The 14,898-nt window shown below is 40.6% G+C and overlaps 1 protein-coding gene across 1 annotated transcript; it reads right to left on the reverse strand.

The window, feature by feature from the left end:
• Positions 1-280: 280 nt before the first annotated feature.
• Positions 281-14,771, reverse strand: LOC138954232 (scavenger receptor class F member 1-like). The gene is made up of 9 exons (XM_070326124.1): positions 14,508-14,771; positions 11,156-11,281; positions 10,029-10,169; positions 8,930-9,067; positions 8,282-8,416; positions 5,936-6,067; positions 5,372-5,477; positions 4,845-4,954; positions 281-378 (listed from the first exon to the last, which is right to left on the reverse strand). The coding sequence occupies exons 1-9, from the start codon at positions 14,629-14,631 to the stop codon at positions 281-283; spliced, it is 1,110 nt and encodes a 369-aa protein (XP_070182225.1). The 5' UTR covers positions 14,632-14,771.
• Positions 14,772-14,898: the final 127 nt, after the last annotated feature.

The following is a 14,898-nucleotide window of genomic DNA, read 5'->3' on the forward strand; positions in this document are numbered from 1 at the left end:
TTTGAGGGATGTTTGCAGTTATATAATATATTAGCACAGCTCAGTTTTCTTGAGGGTTCTGTGAGACTGAACAGTGAAATTCTCCTTTGAGGACTGAAAAATATCTTGGATAATTGGTCTTAATTGGGGGGGGGGGGGGGAGGGATTTAAAACATAAGTACATTCACATGTGTTTTTCATTTTCACTGTGTTAAGGTGGGGAGGTCCTTCTCTACTTCTTTCTTTGTTTTCCCATTGACATATTTTTGTTCTTGTCTATATGTTTTACATAGGTTCCCCATTAGCTGCTGTCCTCATCCCCAGCCGACTGTTTCTGCTGAAGCCATGAAGGATACTTCTTCATGTGGGCGTGGACATCTTTTTCGTCGCCATGCAAGGCTTCCAGTACCATATAATTTTGTGAATACTCTGGGGACCTGTCATCGACTTTGGAAGGACGCTTTATTTTATAACACTTTGTACCCCATCTATGTTGACCAAGATTTTTTAAGCCGAGACCAGCTGTGCTGCAGCAGGTCACTCAGAATTGTAGAAACTGTGTATCAACAGGCTAGAATGCTGGCGTTAGATCAACGTTACAGGAAGCGACTGAAGCTAACCGTCTAAGCAGGATGCGGATATGTGCTGAATGAGAACAGATGAAATGTACATAGTGACTGTGTGTACGGATATATCCATACCTGGTCAGATAGAGCCATATGAGTGGGTACGGATACCCCCCGCGGGTTAGGGGGAGTCCCATATTGGTTGGGACGAGAAAGAATTTACCCGATGCTACCCAGCATGTCGTAAGAGGCGACTAACGGTTCTGTTTCTCCTTTTACCCTTGTTAAGTGTTTCTTGTATAGAATATAGTCAATGTTTGTAAAGATTTTAGTCAAGCAGTATGTAAGGAATGTTAGGTCCTTTGTACTGGAAACTTGCATTCTCCCAGTAAGGTCATATATTGTACTACGTTGCAAGCCCCTGGAGCAATTTTTTGATTAGTGCTTTTGTGAACAAGAAACAATTAAACAAGTGGCTCTATCCCATCTCCCCCCTTTCCCCTATCCCATCTCCCCCCTTCCCCCGTCGCGATATAACCTTGAATGGTTGAAAACGTCGTTAAACACCAAATAAAGAAAGAAAGAAAGTGGGTACGGATATATCCGAACCTGGGAGACAAGGAGTTAAAGGTACTGAACTTGTCAAAGCCAGGTGCATGGATCCCCTGGGGTTTTTAGTCATACCTCAGGCAGCTATCCGTTAGAAGAACTACTGAGTTTCATTGACTTGCACCCAAAGAGTCAAGAACTGCGATTTTTTTACGAATTAATTTCGGACTCTGTCCCGGCTGGTCTTGACCTATTTTTGGATCTAAATTTAGATCAGGTCATCACATCATGCACAAAAAGACACGTCACTAGTAGCAAACTATGTCAGACATCATCATGAGTTTGTGTAAGACAAAATGGAGGCCGGAATCACTCAGTTGAATCGAACTCTGACCAAACACCAGGTAATAACTAGGTTAATTTATGCACTCGCGTGAACAAGCCAACTGTCGAGCTTCACAGATGTCGTCGTTGGGTAGTTTTGGTTTTGTTTTACTACCATAGGAGGATTTTTGAACTGTAAATGCACTCAGCTACAACAAAAACGCAAAACGAAGGCTGTGAGCTGCACTGTGCCTTGAAGACCACATCTGAACTGAGGATTTAGTCTCTCCATAATCAAACGCTGAAGAAGATTTCAGAATGAACTTTGTTAGATAAATTATCAATCAATCAATCAATATGAGGCTTATAGTTATATCACGCGTATTCCGTGGGTACAGTTCTAAGCGCAGGGATTTTTTAAATTTTTTTTTATGCAATTTATATCGCGCACATATTCAAGGCGCAGGGATTTATTTATGTCGTGTGAGATGGAATTTTTTTTACACAATACATCACGCATTCACATCGGCCAGCAGATCGCAGCCATTTCGGCGCATATCCTACTTTTCACGGCCTATTATTCCAAGTCACACGGATATTTGGTGGACATTTTTAGCTATGCCTATACAATTTTGCCAGGAAAGACCGTTTTGTCAATCGTGGGATCTTTAACGTGCACCCCCAATGTAGTGTACACGAAGGGACCTCGGTTTTTTGTCTCATCCGAAAGACTAGCACTTGAACCCACCACCTAGGTTAGGAAAGGGGGGAGAAAATAGCGGCCTGACCCAGGGTCGAACACGCAACCTCTCGATTCCGATCGCAAGTGCGTTACCACTCGGCCACCCATGCCGGTTGTTATGATCGCCACATTTTAGGTTCCCCCCTCCCCCCCTTTTCAAACTTCCCCGCTTTTAAGACCTTACGTTTTTGGATTTTCTGTTCACAACCTGTTGTGCATTTACCTACATATTAAGCAGATTTCCTCCTTTTTAAGACCAGCTTTTTTTTTATTCTTGGAGGCCTGTTTGGAGGGACACTGCATTTGTTTGTTCGAAATTCAGAATTCAAATAATTCTTCATCAACGAGACCCCCCGCGGGAAACTTGCATTCTCCCAGTAAGGTCATATATTGTACTACGTTGCAAGCCCCTGGAGCAGTTTTTTTATTAGTGCTTTTGTGAACAAGAAACAATTGACAAGTGGCTCTATCCCATCTGCCCCCTTTCCCCTATCCCATCTCCCCCTTTTCCCGTCGCGATATAACCTTGAATGGTTGAAAACGACGTTAAACAACAAATAAAGAAAGAAAAGAATTCATCAACGAGTGATTACTGCCTCACCATAGCAGTTAGGCCAGTCTTACTAACTCTTACTTTTATTAATGTGCCGTGATGCAAAGACGTTGAGCAGTTTTCAGATGTTTATGAATCTAGGGCTTTCAAAATTTACTGACATGTTGGACTCCATGACATCCAAACATGAAGTTCAGTTACCCCTTTTCAACTTTGAAGGTCACATTGTGGGCGAATTTTTAGCAAAAAGTTGAAACATTGGTATGACTGTTCTTACTCACAAGAGAAGTGATTTAGTTATTTACTGATTTTCATTTTGTGTGGCCTTCTTTCACCCATTTAATCATTCATAAATGTTCATACCCAAGGGAAGTAATTCACATCTATGGCCAATGTTTTCACAGGGCATCTGCCCCCTCCCCCCCCCTCCCCTCCCAACACACACTCACATGGGCTAAAACTTACATGGCTTTTATGGGTATGACGCTCTTACTCACAAGGGAAGTAATTTACTGATGGTGTGTTTTCATTTCGTGTGGCCTTCACCGATTTGAATAATTTATTTTAGCTTATCCAATTATAGTGTGGATGAACACTGTCTCCACTCAAAATAGTCCTTTGCTATTGTACATTGTGAATCAGCATTTTTGTTTTTGTCCTGTTTGAATAAAGTGCAATAATTTTACAACCAAAGTGTTAATGTTAAAGATGTTTACATAATGTGTGAAGGATGATGCATTTGAAAACTAATATTGTTAAATGTAAATTGACCTGTGACAAGTCAGCAAAGTGCAATATCCAAGCATGAAACCCGCACACAATTCCCAAAGAACATGCTTTCTTTTCCACAAAATTCCATCCAGGTGAAAACAATTATGTGAACGTCATAACATGGTGTTTTTTTACATTAATAATCAAGCCTAACACCAACTAACATGGTGTTAATAGGCATTTGAGCAAGCTTTAACACCAACATAACATGGAGTTAATAGGCATTTGAACAATGTTTAACACCAACATAACATGGGGTTTTGCATGTTAAACCAGCAATAACATGATGTTAATCACATTACAAGCAAGCTGTAACACCACCAAAACAAGCAGTTTTGCAAGTTAAGTCTACGATAACATGATGTTACTTGGCGTTAAACCAAAGCTTTAATCCCATCAAAACTTGACATTTTTGCATGTTACAGACATGCTGTAACATGGTTTAACATGATGTTTTGACCGTCGCAAAACGCGCTGAAATTCCAGGCAATTTCGCAGCGATAACTTCAACAAAATCCAATCAAAATCTGGCGTTGTCGTGAACACCAAAATGTAATAAACCCATTGAAACTTGAAGTTTTGTTGGGATTTTTAGTAGTTTTGTAAGATACAAAACGCCACTTTTCGCCCAGTGATGTAGCAGTGTTTAGTTCTTGTGACAGTTTAGCAGGTAAAGTGACGTTTTCGTATATGACGTCACGTGGCCGTTTGGATTTAGGAATCGCAACTGCGTAGACATTAGCCTCGCCATTGCCACTGGACTTGTCTGAACAAAATATATTTGTCTAGTTGTTTTAATTGCTACAAACCATTAGTATATTAGATGGCAAGAAGTGTTAGCAATTGACTATGCGTACAAATATGTTTGTTTTCTGTCTATATGTTACCTTCTTCACCTCTCTCTGTCTCTCTCTGTCTCTGTCTCTGTCTCTGTCTCTCTCTCTGTCTCTCTCTCTCTCTCTCTCTCTCTCTTTCTCTCTCTCTCTCTCTCTCTCTCTCTCTCTCTCTCTCTCTCTCTCTCTCTCTCTCTCTCTCTCTCTCTCTCTCTCTCTCTCTCTCTCTTTCTCTCTCTCTTACCACTCAACATTTTCAAGGTATCTTCGTCATTGCAGAAACATTAATTTTCACATTATCTAATTTATTATTTCATATCCCGTAGTTTCAATCCCCCCAACAAATAACACAACCCCATCTTAGTTTGTGATCAAAGGACACATTCAGAGGGGGGGGGGAGGGGGGGTATTGGAATAGGTGGATTCTAATTAAAACTGCACATACAAGACTAATGTGTTTCATTGATGAAGACACTTCGTTAAGTTAAGCCCCAAAGTCAAGTTTCAGATGTATGCTTTGTCAGTACCTGCAGGATCAGAAGATGGCGAAGGGTCGTTGATTGTAGACACCCTGCTACTTTGCATCTCTGTCGCGTCTCCCTTTGTGCTGTCATGCTTGCGAGTGCTTCTGCGTCGTCTGTGATAAGCACGCACACAGGCATTTAAAAACAAACCCACGTAGTGCTGTTGCAGAGGTAGGTGTTGAACGACGGTAAACAAGGATGATGTTTAAAGTAAACAAACGCGGGCACAAGCAGATATAAAAAAAATGTCCACGCACGAACAAACACCCCTCAACACACACACACACACACACACACACACACACACACACACACACACACATGCATCGCCCCACCTCTCTCTCTTTCTCTCTCTCTCTCATTTTGAGCATGCGTGCGTGCGTGCGTGTCTGTGTGTGTGTGTGTGTGTGTATGTGTGTGTGTGTATGTGTGTGTGTGTGTGTGTGTGTGTGTGTGTGTGTGTGCGCGGGGAGGGGGACTGTGTAATTTGTATACCGTGTTATGTTTGTTTAATTCTCAGCACATATTACCTGATGACAACGATGAGAACAGCAGCAAAGACAACGATGACAAGAACACCAACGATCACGCCAACCATGAACGCTGTAGTAGACGGCTGTTCTGTCCGCTTTGCATCTGGCGTAAACAAAACAAGCACGTTGTGTGTAAATAAAACGCCCTTGTGTGGCGAATACACCTGAACGACACTGGCTGGTATAAAGGAAATACATTTTGCACAAGAACAACAACAACAACAAAATCGCAACAACATACATTTGCACGCACACAAGCATGCACCCCCCCTCCCCCTAACACAAACACTCGTACATAATTATGCCCTCTCCGCACAAGACAAAGTCAAGACTGATGCCTTCTGGCATGTGTTCAAGAGTTAGAACGCTTTTGCTCAACGTTCAAACCTTGAGGGGTCTGTGGTGTTTGACTCGATGGTTAACAAGGAAAGGTTATACCGTTAGGATGGCTATACCTACGTCAAAGGTATGTTTTTCAGTTGCTTGCTGACTGAAAAAAAAGGAACTCGCTTCTTTTATCCATGTACATGTCTAATAATAACGACGTAATATCATACGTACCACACAGATTTCCAGAGAACCCTGGTGCACATCCGAATAGACACTGTCCGTGTTGATGATGACACGTGGTGTTCACCTGACAGTTACTGCATGACTTGTTACACCTTTCTCCGTACAGTCCTTCCTCACACGCTGAAACAATGTATTAAGTTATTCATGTATGTAATCATGTGGATGTTATGCAGTGTGGAACTGGCAGATATTATATATATATATAGGTTACACACTCCGAGTTCTAAATATCGTGCATATTTTCCCTAGGGTCGATTTTCAAGTATTACCGAGCCTCTGGCGAGCTAATACCTGGAAATCTACCCGAAGGAAAATATGAATGATATTTAGGACGAGGTGTGTAAGCTTTTTATCCCATTACTCCGACGTTTTCATTAAAAAAAAACACCACTTTTTGACACAAACTCTGCAAGTGCCTGTTTTCTGCTGGCCAAACCTTCAGCGACCGCAAATCGTGTCATCAAATTCATGTGCGAAACGAGAAACGAGTCCCCTTTTGTATTTTTGGTAAACGCGCCATAAAACGTCTGCTTTTGTATTTAGTCATCAATACTGCTTAAAAAAAGGAATTACAGCGATTGCGCAGTTCAATGCATTTGAAACTGTGCAGTTACCGGCCGGTTTCAGTCGGTGACCCAAGTCGGTTGTCAGAGGCATTCGCCAAAAAGACTGCGAGTGTGTGATTTTACAAGCGATGAGGATGTGCTTATTCGAGCTGTTGTGCTTTAGTGTTCACATTTGGATTACTTATGGCCCTGTCACACGACCGTTTTAAAGCCTGCGTATGCCGACGTATGGGACATTTGAATAAGTACGCTGGCGTACGTCGAATACGTTATGGGTACGTTTCGTATACGTTAAGAGGACGCTGAAGCACGCTGGCATGCACAACAATTCTCGACGTATGGTCAGCGTACTACGACGTATGCCAGCGTGCTCCAGCGTCCTCTTAACGTATACAAAACGTACCCATAACGTATTCGACGTACGCCAGCGTACTTATTCAAATGTCCCATACGTCGGCATACGCAGGCTTTAAAATGGTCGTGTGACAGGGCCATAACTTCTTCAATCGTCATTTAGGTGAGCCTTACTTTGATGTCTGGCTTTCAGTCTTAGGCCAGTAAGTTATCTGTACTGTACTGCGGTAAGCTTAGTTTTGTTCTGCTGGTCTATACAATGTAGGTCAAAAATGTATCTATCTGCCTGCATGACCTGAACCTAGACACCGTTGTTCACTTCAAAATTGAAAAAGAACACACGCAAGATCCGACCTTCTTCGCCACCTTTTATTTTAATCGTATCTCCAACTTTGTAAGTGGCAATTTCCATGTTGCAGGTCAACTTGATCAGTAAGCTTAGCCTGTAATTCTGTAGCAAACGACAGATCTGTCGCAGATCTGCAGCAGACGACAGATGGGACAGCCTTGTTCTGTTGAACCAGATTTAGCAATCAATGCTCTAAAAGCGATAGCAAATGAACAAAACTGTAAGCATGCTGTCTTAGTTTAATTCTTATTTCGTCGCTCAGGATTTTGAATCAGGATTTTGTTGTCGGGATTGATCTAAGCGGTTGCCTATGAAGAGTACTTGAGTTATGCGCCTTGAATCACTGTCTGTAAAACGACGTTAAACACCAAATAAAGAAAGAAAGATCACTGTCTGTCTCTATCACGCTCTCTCTCTCTCTCTCTCTCTCTCTCTCTCTCTCTCTCTCTCTCTCTCTCTCTCTCTCTCTCTCTCTCTCTCTCTCTCTCTCTCTCTCTCTCTCTCTCTCACCGCTTCGGCCAACTCATAATCTTCACTCAGCTCTTTTCACCCCAGCAGATTATGTGTTTTCTTTATTTCTTCAATGTTAAAATGTAAGTAGATCGTTAGCTAAACGTGAGTTCGACTTTTATACCGCAGAATATTTCAATCGTTTTGGTAAAGAAAGTAGTCTCCGAGTTAACGATAAATATGCAGATGACCTCTATAAATTAATCATTTGTACTCTGAGATCAAAGACAATGACCAATGACAGGTGAGATCGAGACTCGGTTGTGATGGATTATCCATATGGTTGTGATGGATTATCCAGAATAATCACCTCCTCAGCTAACAGAGACAAAGAGGCAGGTCATGGGATAATGTTGGTTACATTCTTCGCCAAACAGCCCCGCAAGAGTACGATTAAACATGTGGTCGAACAATTAGAATAGTGTTAGAATAGAGTATCCTAGTCTGTGAAACACATGTGATAGAATCATGTATTTGTTGGAACGCTATAGCAGCCTATCCGTGCCTGATGTTTGAGCGTTTCAGAAAAGTAGATGGTTTGTACACAATACGTACTTGCATTACACAGCTCTCCGGTGTAGCCTGGCTCACAGCCTGCAGTACAGCTGCCTGTCGTTGTGTTGCACGGTTGTCCCCCTTTACACTGACCACAACTCTCACTGCAGTTCTGTCCATAGGTGTCATCGCAAGCTGCATGTGTGCACATTTCAAAAAGTAAATCAAAGACGCCAGATTACATTTCCAAGGAGGGTCGTACAAGGTGTTCTCATAAACTGACAATCATTTACAATCTCTTTATTTTAACAATACATAAATTATGTCAAAGATTGAGGAGAAATATATAGATACGCATTTGACAACAAGCACGGTGTTTTCGAACAAACAAACTTGACATCAGCATATCGGTTGCAACAAACTGTTAAGGAGTTTGATAAACAGAAAAAAATCTCATCGACTATGCAGAATCAACCCATAAACTTTTCATTGAAAAAGTCATGAATTCCGAATCCAATTTCCAGAATTTAGGGAGATAAAAATTAATGCTAACCAACTGTCTGAAATATGTTGCACAATCAGAATGTTGGCGCTGCGAGCTGCGAGACACGGCCTAATTGTGTTCTTTTGTGGGATATATAATATATAACGACATGCAATTGCTATTTTGGGATTGCTTATTGCTATCTAAGAATAATACAAACTTACTTTCGTTACACAGCGGGGGGTAGAATCCCGGGTGACAGCGAGGACAGTGTCCAGTGACGGGGTGACACTGGTGTCCGTCTTCACACTGACCACAGGACAAAGAGCAGCGGGACGGACCGTACTGACCACCTGAACACTCTGAAAATCATCGTATTATTACTATGGACAACAATAACGATCATAAGGTTAAATATAATGCTGACTGAAGAGAAGAAGACAGCTACAAAGGGCTTTCGAAGGAACATGACGACTCATAGCAAAGTGCTGTGCGTACTGTGTTCATTGCGGCAAATATCTCGAACCTGAAAGCTGCGTAGTCAGTGGTATTGAGAAGTGCATGCAATAATTTACTTCATGTAACAAAAGCCGAATTCTTGAAATAAATGTCCTTACATTATCAGTTCCCCACTACGCTATATACACGTGTACAGAGGACCATTCAATCACCTACATGTAGCCTACTAACTTTCTCTGACTACCATTCAATCACCTACATGTACTAACTTTCTCTGACTACCATTCAATCACCTACATGTACTAACTTTCTCTGACTACCATTCAATCACCTACATGTACTATCTTTCTCTGACTACCATTCAATCACCTACATGTACTATCTTTCTCTGACTCCCATTCAATCACCTACATGTACTATCTTTCTCTGACTACCATTCAATCACCTACATGTACTATCTTTCTCTGACTCCCATTCAATCACCTACATGTACTATCTTTCTCTGACTCCCATTCAATCACCTACATGTACTATCTTTCTCTGACTACCATTCAATCACCTACATGTACTATCTTTCTCTGACTACCATTCAATCACCTACATGTACTAACTTTCTCTGACTACCATTTGATCACCTACATGTACTAACTTTCTCTGACTCCCATTCAATCACCTACATGTACTATCTTTCTCTGACTACCATTCAATCACCTACATGTACTAACTTTCTCTGACTACCATTTGATCACCTACATGTACTAACTTTCTCTGACTCCCATTCAAACATACCTTCATTACACGTGTACAGAGGACCATTCAATCACCTACATGTACTAACTTTTTCTGACTACCATTCAAACATACCTTCATTACACGAGTCGCCCTTTTTCCCAGGTGGACACTCGTCACAGTGACCGGTGGTCTTGTTACACGGTGTGTTGTTGTCACATGTCCCTGAACACATGCTGCAGGTAGGGGCAGACCCGAAGTACCCGTCGACACAGTCTGCAACACGTTTTGGATTTGATGATGTTGACAAGGACAATCTACCTCTAGAACAATGTTACAGTACAGACATTGATGCCAATGTAAACTTATCTGACTTGAAAGACAACTCTTGTTTTCTAATGGGAATCAATCCGAGAAAGTAAGTGAACCTAACCTAATCTTTTTTCTGTATCTCTGTCCGAGTCTGTCTGCCTTTCTCTCTCTGTCTCTCCGCGATCTGTCTTTCTGTCTGACTCTCTGTCTCTTTCTGTCCCAGAATCTGTTCCCCCTATCCCTCGTGTAGACTTGTATAAGTCAAGTTTAGCCTCTTCTGTGAAAACGTTTAGGCGCCAGGTCCATTCCCGCTTGATGGGTAAATAGAACACTTTTCACGTCTGATAGTTTAGTGCTCTTTTTGTATTTTGATTTGTTCTTTATGTGTATGTATTGATACTAATATACATGCAAATGATTGTGACAATTCCTCCCCACATTTTTTCCCTTTTGTTATTAGTTGTTTTGGATGTTTGTATGCAATGCGTTATTGCAACTATGCTGCAATTTCCACACTATATTGTTGTCCCATTTTTGAGTGTGTATAAGAAACCATAACCCTTTTCCTTGTTACTATTTACATCAGGTACGTCTTTAAAAAAAACTTTTCCTTCTTACTATCTATATTCTGTACGTATGCATTAAGTGTTTGTATAAGGGACAGGTTGTAAGATTAGGCTTTGCCTAAAACCTCTATCCTTTGGTAATAAAGTTCAGTTTCAGTGTCTTTGTTTCTCTCTGTCTCTATTCTTCTCTCTGTCTCTCTCTGTCTCTGTCTCTCTCTCTCTCTCTCTCTCTCTCTCTCTCTCTCTCTCTCTCTCTCTTTTCTTTGCCCTCTGCCCGCTAATTAAGTTATGAAAATAAATGATCAATTATGTAATCTTTAAGCTTTAAGACATTAAACAAAATGATCAATTTAAAATGTATGTAATTCGTATTGTTTAATTTACCTGTACATTCAGGAAAGATCAGGTTATCTGCACAGGCGATACAGCTACCAGTGTCCTGGTCACATTGGCCACACCCTGGAGTGCATGGCATGTTGCAAAACATTCCGTACCATTCGTCAGGGCAGGCTGAAATAATAAGGTGATGAAAAGAGACTGAGGGAGAGAGAGAGAGAGTGAGTGAGTGAGTGAGTGAGAGAGAGTGTGAGTAAGAGGGAGAGAGAAATAGAGCAAGAGAGAAGTAGAAAGAGAGTGAGAGAGATAGAATAAGAGTGTGTGAAAAAAAGGAGAGACAAAGACAAAAGAGTGAAAGTGAGAAATAGAGAGAGATGGGGAAAGAGAGAGTGAGAGAAACAAAGAGAGAGAGAGACAGAGAGAGAGAGAGAGAGAGAGAGACAGAGAGAGAGAGAGAGAGAGAGAGAGAGAGAGAGAGAGAGAGAGAGAGAGAGAGAGAGAGAGAGAGAGAGAGAGAATGACAATGACAATGACAATTCTTTATTTTACGAGGGTAACAGAATAAGCATTGGTATACTTTTTTGCATCTGGCCCTCGCCCTAAAGAGGGACTAAATCTACTATAATAACTACTACTACATACTCACATAATTAGTAAAACAGTATAAGTTTATGTACATACGTGCATTATATGAAACATTGTAGTTTATAAATGTTCATGACAAGGTGCAAAGCAAAAATTTGCAAGTCAATTAGAGTCAGAATACTATGCAATAGTACATCAACTCTGCAAGACAATGGATATTATGCAGAACATCATAATTTCGTGAACAAAACAATAAATCAAAAGTGAGTGACTGTGTCCCAAAGGAAATAACAATCAAGAATATACTATTTTCATTAAATGGGATATATATTTGTTTTTGAAAGAATCTGTGCTGGTAGCTTCCCGTAAGGCATTCGGAAGAGCGTTCCAGAGACGGCCACCTGAATAAACTAGACTAGACTTAAATAAGTCTATCCTAGGAAGAGGAGTGTTAAATTTCATTAGGTGGTGTGAATTCTTCAAAGAGAACTTTGAACAAATGGTTTGGGGTAGAGTTTCGGATATGATTTTATGCATAAAGATTCCTTTGTTAAAAAGCAGTCTTGACTTTAGAGGTAAGATCCCTAAATGTATGTAGTCTAACTCTGTGAGGGTAGTGTGCTTTAGTAATACTACTTTTAGTGCTCTTTTATGTAATCTGCTAAGTTGTTTTAAGGAATTTTCACTTGCTGAGTCCCATAGAGTGGATACGTAATGAAGAATAACTTTCTGGTGTGGCAGTTCAGGAAGTGTTTAATTCTAGATAAGAGATACACTTTCTTTGACACCACTTTACTAAGTTGCTCTATGTGGGTTGACCAAGACAAGTTGTTATCGATATTAACACCCAGCAGTTTGTGATGGTCGACTTTTTCCACTATTTCACCATCTATCATTAAAGCAGGACCAGCTGAACAAATATTCTGGCGTTTTTGTCTTGTTGTTATGACCATATATTTGGTTTTCTTTGGGTTAAGAGACATATGGTTTAGTTCAGTCCACTCTGTCAACTGGTTTAAACTCCTTTGAAGTGATTCTGATAAGCGAGTTAAATTTGTGTTGCTGGAGTGAATTGTGGTGTCATCTGAAAAAAGTTCACATACATTTTGAATATGTAGGGGGAGGTCATTAATGTATATAGAGAAGAGGAGGGGTCCTAAAACCGATCCTTGTGGTACACCGTATTTTACTTCTTGCATGCTCGACGCCGAGGCGTTTGTTAGTACAGTTTGTTGTCTGCCAGTGAGAAATGAACTAATAAGTTTGACAGTTTCAATTCCGACGCCATACAATGCGAATTTTCTCAGTAATAACGTATGATCAATAACGTCAAAGGCTTTAGCAAAATCAACAAAAATGGCACCACAGAATTCATTGTCGTTTATTTTCTCCAGCCATTGATCAACAAGAGAAATTAAGGAATGGTTAGCTCTAAAACCCGATTGTTTAGGGTGAAGTAAATTGTTTTGGTTAAGATGCGTTAGAATATGTTTGTTAATGTGTTTTTCAAGTGGTTTTGATAAAACAGACAATATTGAAATTGGCCTATAGTTTGATGGGTCTTTTTTGTCACCTGATTTAAACAGAAGAATGACTTTAGCCTGTTTCAGGGCGACTGGGAAATATTTTTTGTCTAAACAAAGATTATAAAGGTAAGTGAGTGTTTCAGAAATTACAGGGGCTGACAATTTAAGAATCCTACCATCGAGGCCGTCGATTCCCCGGGAGCCTGTTTGCTTAAGGTGTGTAAGTGCGTAAAAAACTGCAGGTACTGTAAGTAGAGGAATATTCGCTTGACTTGAAACTTGTTTCGACTCACAATATTCTTCTAACACTTTCAAATTGTTCAAATTGGATTTGTCATTTGTAATAACTTTTTCAGCTATTTTAGAAAAATGCGTGTTTAAATCATCAGGGGATATGTCCTTAACACAACTTGAATGACTGGCAATCGTTTTATTTGTAAGTTCATGTATTGCTTTCCATATATTCTTTGAATTTTGCTTTGATGACGCTAGGTCATGAAAGTACTTGATCTTTTTTGTTCGTTTAAGTGAGTTTACTTTATTTCTCTGTTCTCTATACTCCGCTTCCTTGCCAACTGATTTTAAGAAATCACGATGGCCAATAGCATCTTGTAATTCAGTATCAAACCATTTAGGTTTTACTATTTGCTTGACTCTCTTAATTCTCCACGGGGCATGTTTATCGTATATTTCTGTGAAGACATTTATCCAGTGTGTTATTGCATCATCAGGATCCGTATAATTATAAACATCAGAGAGAGAAGAATTACTTAAGTCTACAAGAAAGGCGTTCTCGTTAAATTTAGTAAAGGAGCGGTACTTGAGAGAGAGAGAGAGAGAGAGAGAGAGAGAGAGAGAGAGAGAGAGAGAGAGAGAGAGAGAGAGAGAGAGAGAGAGAGAGAGAGAGAGAGAGAGAGAGAGAGAGAGAGAGAGAGAGAGAGAGAGAGAGAGAGAGAGAGAGGGGAAACTCGAACTTGAACTCGAAAACTTTATTACCGAAGGATGATAGCATTAGGTCCATATGGTCCTTTCTTGCAGCTAGTCCCTACTATTATACAGATAGAAAGAGAGAGAGAAAGAGAGAGAGAGAGAGAGAGAGAGAGAGAGAGAGAGAGAGAGAGAGAGAGAGAGAGAGAGAGAGAGAGAGAGAGAGAGGGGGGGGGGGTGAGATTCAAGAATAAATCAAGGTCGGATGAACGAAAAGACGGTTTCAGGTCGTCTACGAGATGTGTGATCGCCCCTGTCGGAGACCAACATTGTCAGTACTGCTAGTATGTACGTTAACTCACCATTACACTTTCCATTGTCACGGTTGCACTCACGGCGTTTACACGCAGACCTGCACTGCTGGCATCCTGAGCCGTTTCTGTAATATCCTTGGGCACAGTCTGCAGAGTAATTGAACACACACATTATTCATGGTTTACATTATATGTCATACCTTACGTCACTAACATTATCACGATAATTGAGACAATTTCTTCTGTACGTACTATACTAGGTATTTACTATGCAACAAGCTTATTTATTAACCTACCATATTTAGCAAAGGCACTCGACACAATCAGGTGGGCTGGACTTTTTCTGGGATGTCACGTGGTTAGGATGATTGAGTACATCCTATTCTACAGTTTCTACAAGGTATAGGATGCTGATTCGACGGCAAACTTCGAATTCCTA

Source organism: Littorina saxatilis, unplaced genomic scaffold (genome assembly GCF_037325665.1).
Source record: "Littorina saxatilis isolate snail1 unplaced genomic scaffold, US_GU_Lsax_2.0 scaffold_887, whole genome shotgun sequence".
In the NCBI taxonomy this organism is placed as follows: domain Eukaryota; kingdom Metazoa; phylum Mollusca; class Gastropoda; order Littorinimorpha; family Littorinidae; genus Littorina; species Littorina saxatilis.

Coding starts and splice junctions, on each gene's coding strand:
- LOC138954232 (XM_070326124.1), bottom strand. CDS start 14,631: ATGTGTGTGTTCAATTACTCTGCAGACTGTGCCCAAGGATATTACAGA. Junction 9,068..10,028: donor GGGCGACTCGTGTAATGAAG/GTATGTTTGAAT, acceptor GATGATTTTCAG/AGTGTTCAGGTGGTCAGTAC. Junction 5,478..5,935: donor GTTCTCTGGAAATCTGTGTG/GTACGTATGATA, acceptor TGTTTACGCCAG/ATGCAAAGCGGACAGAACAG.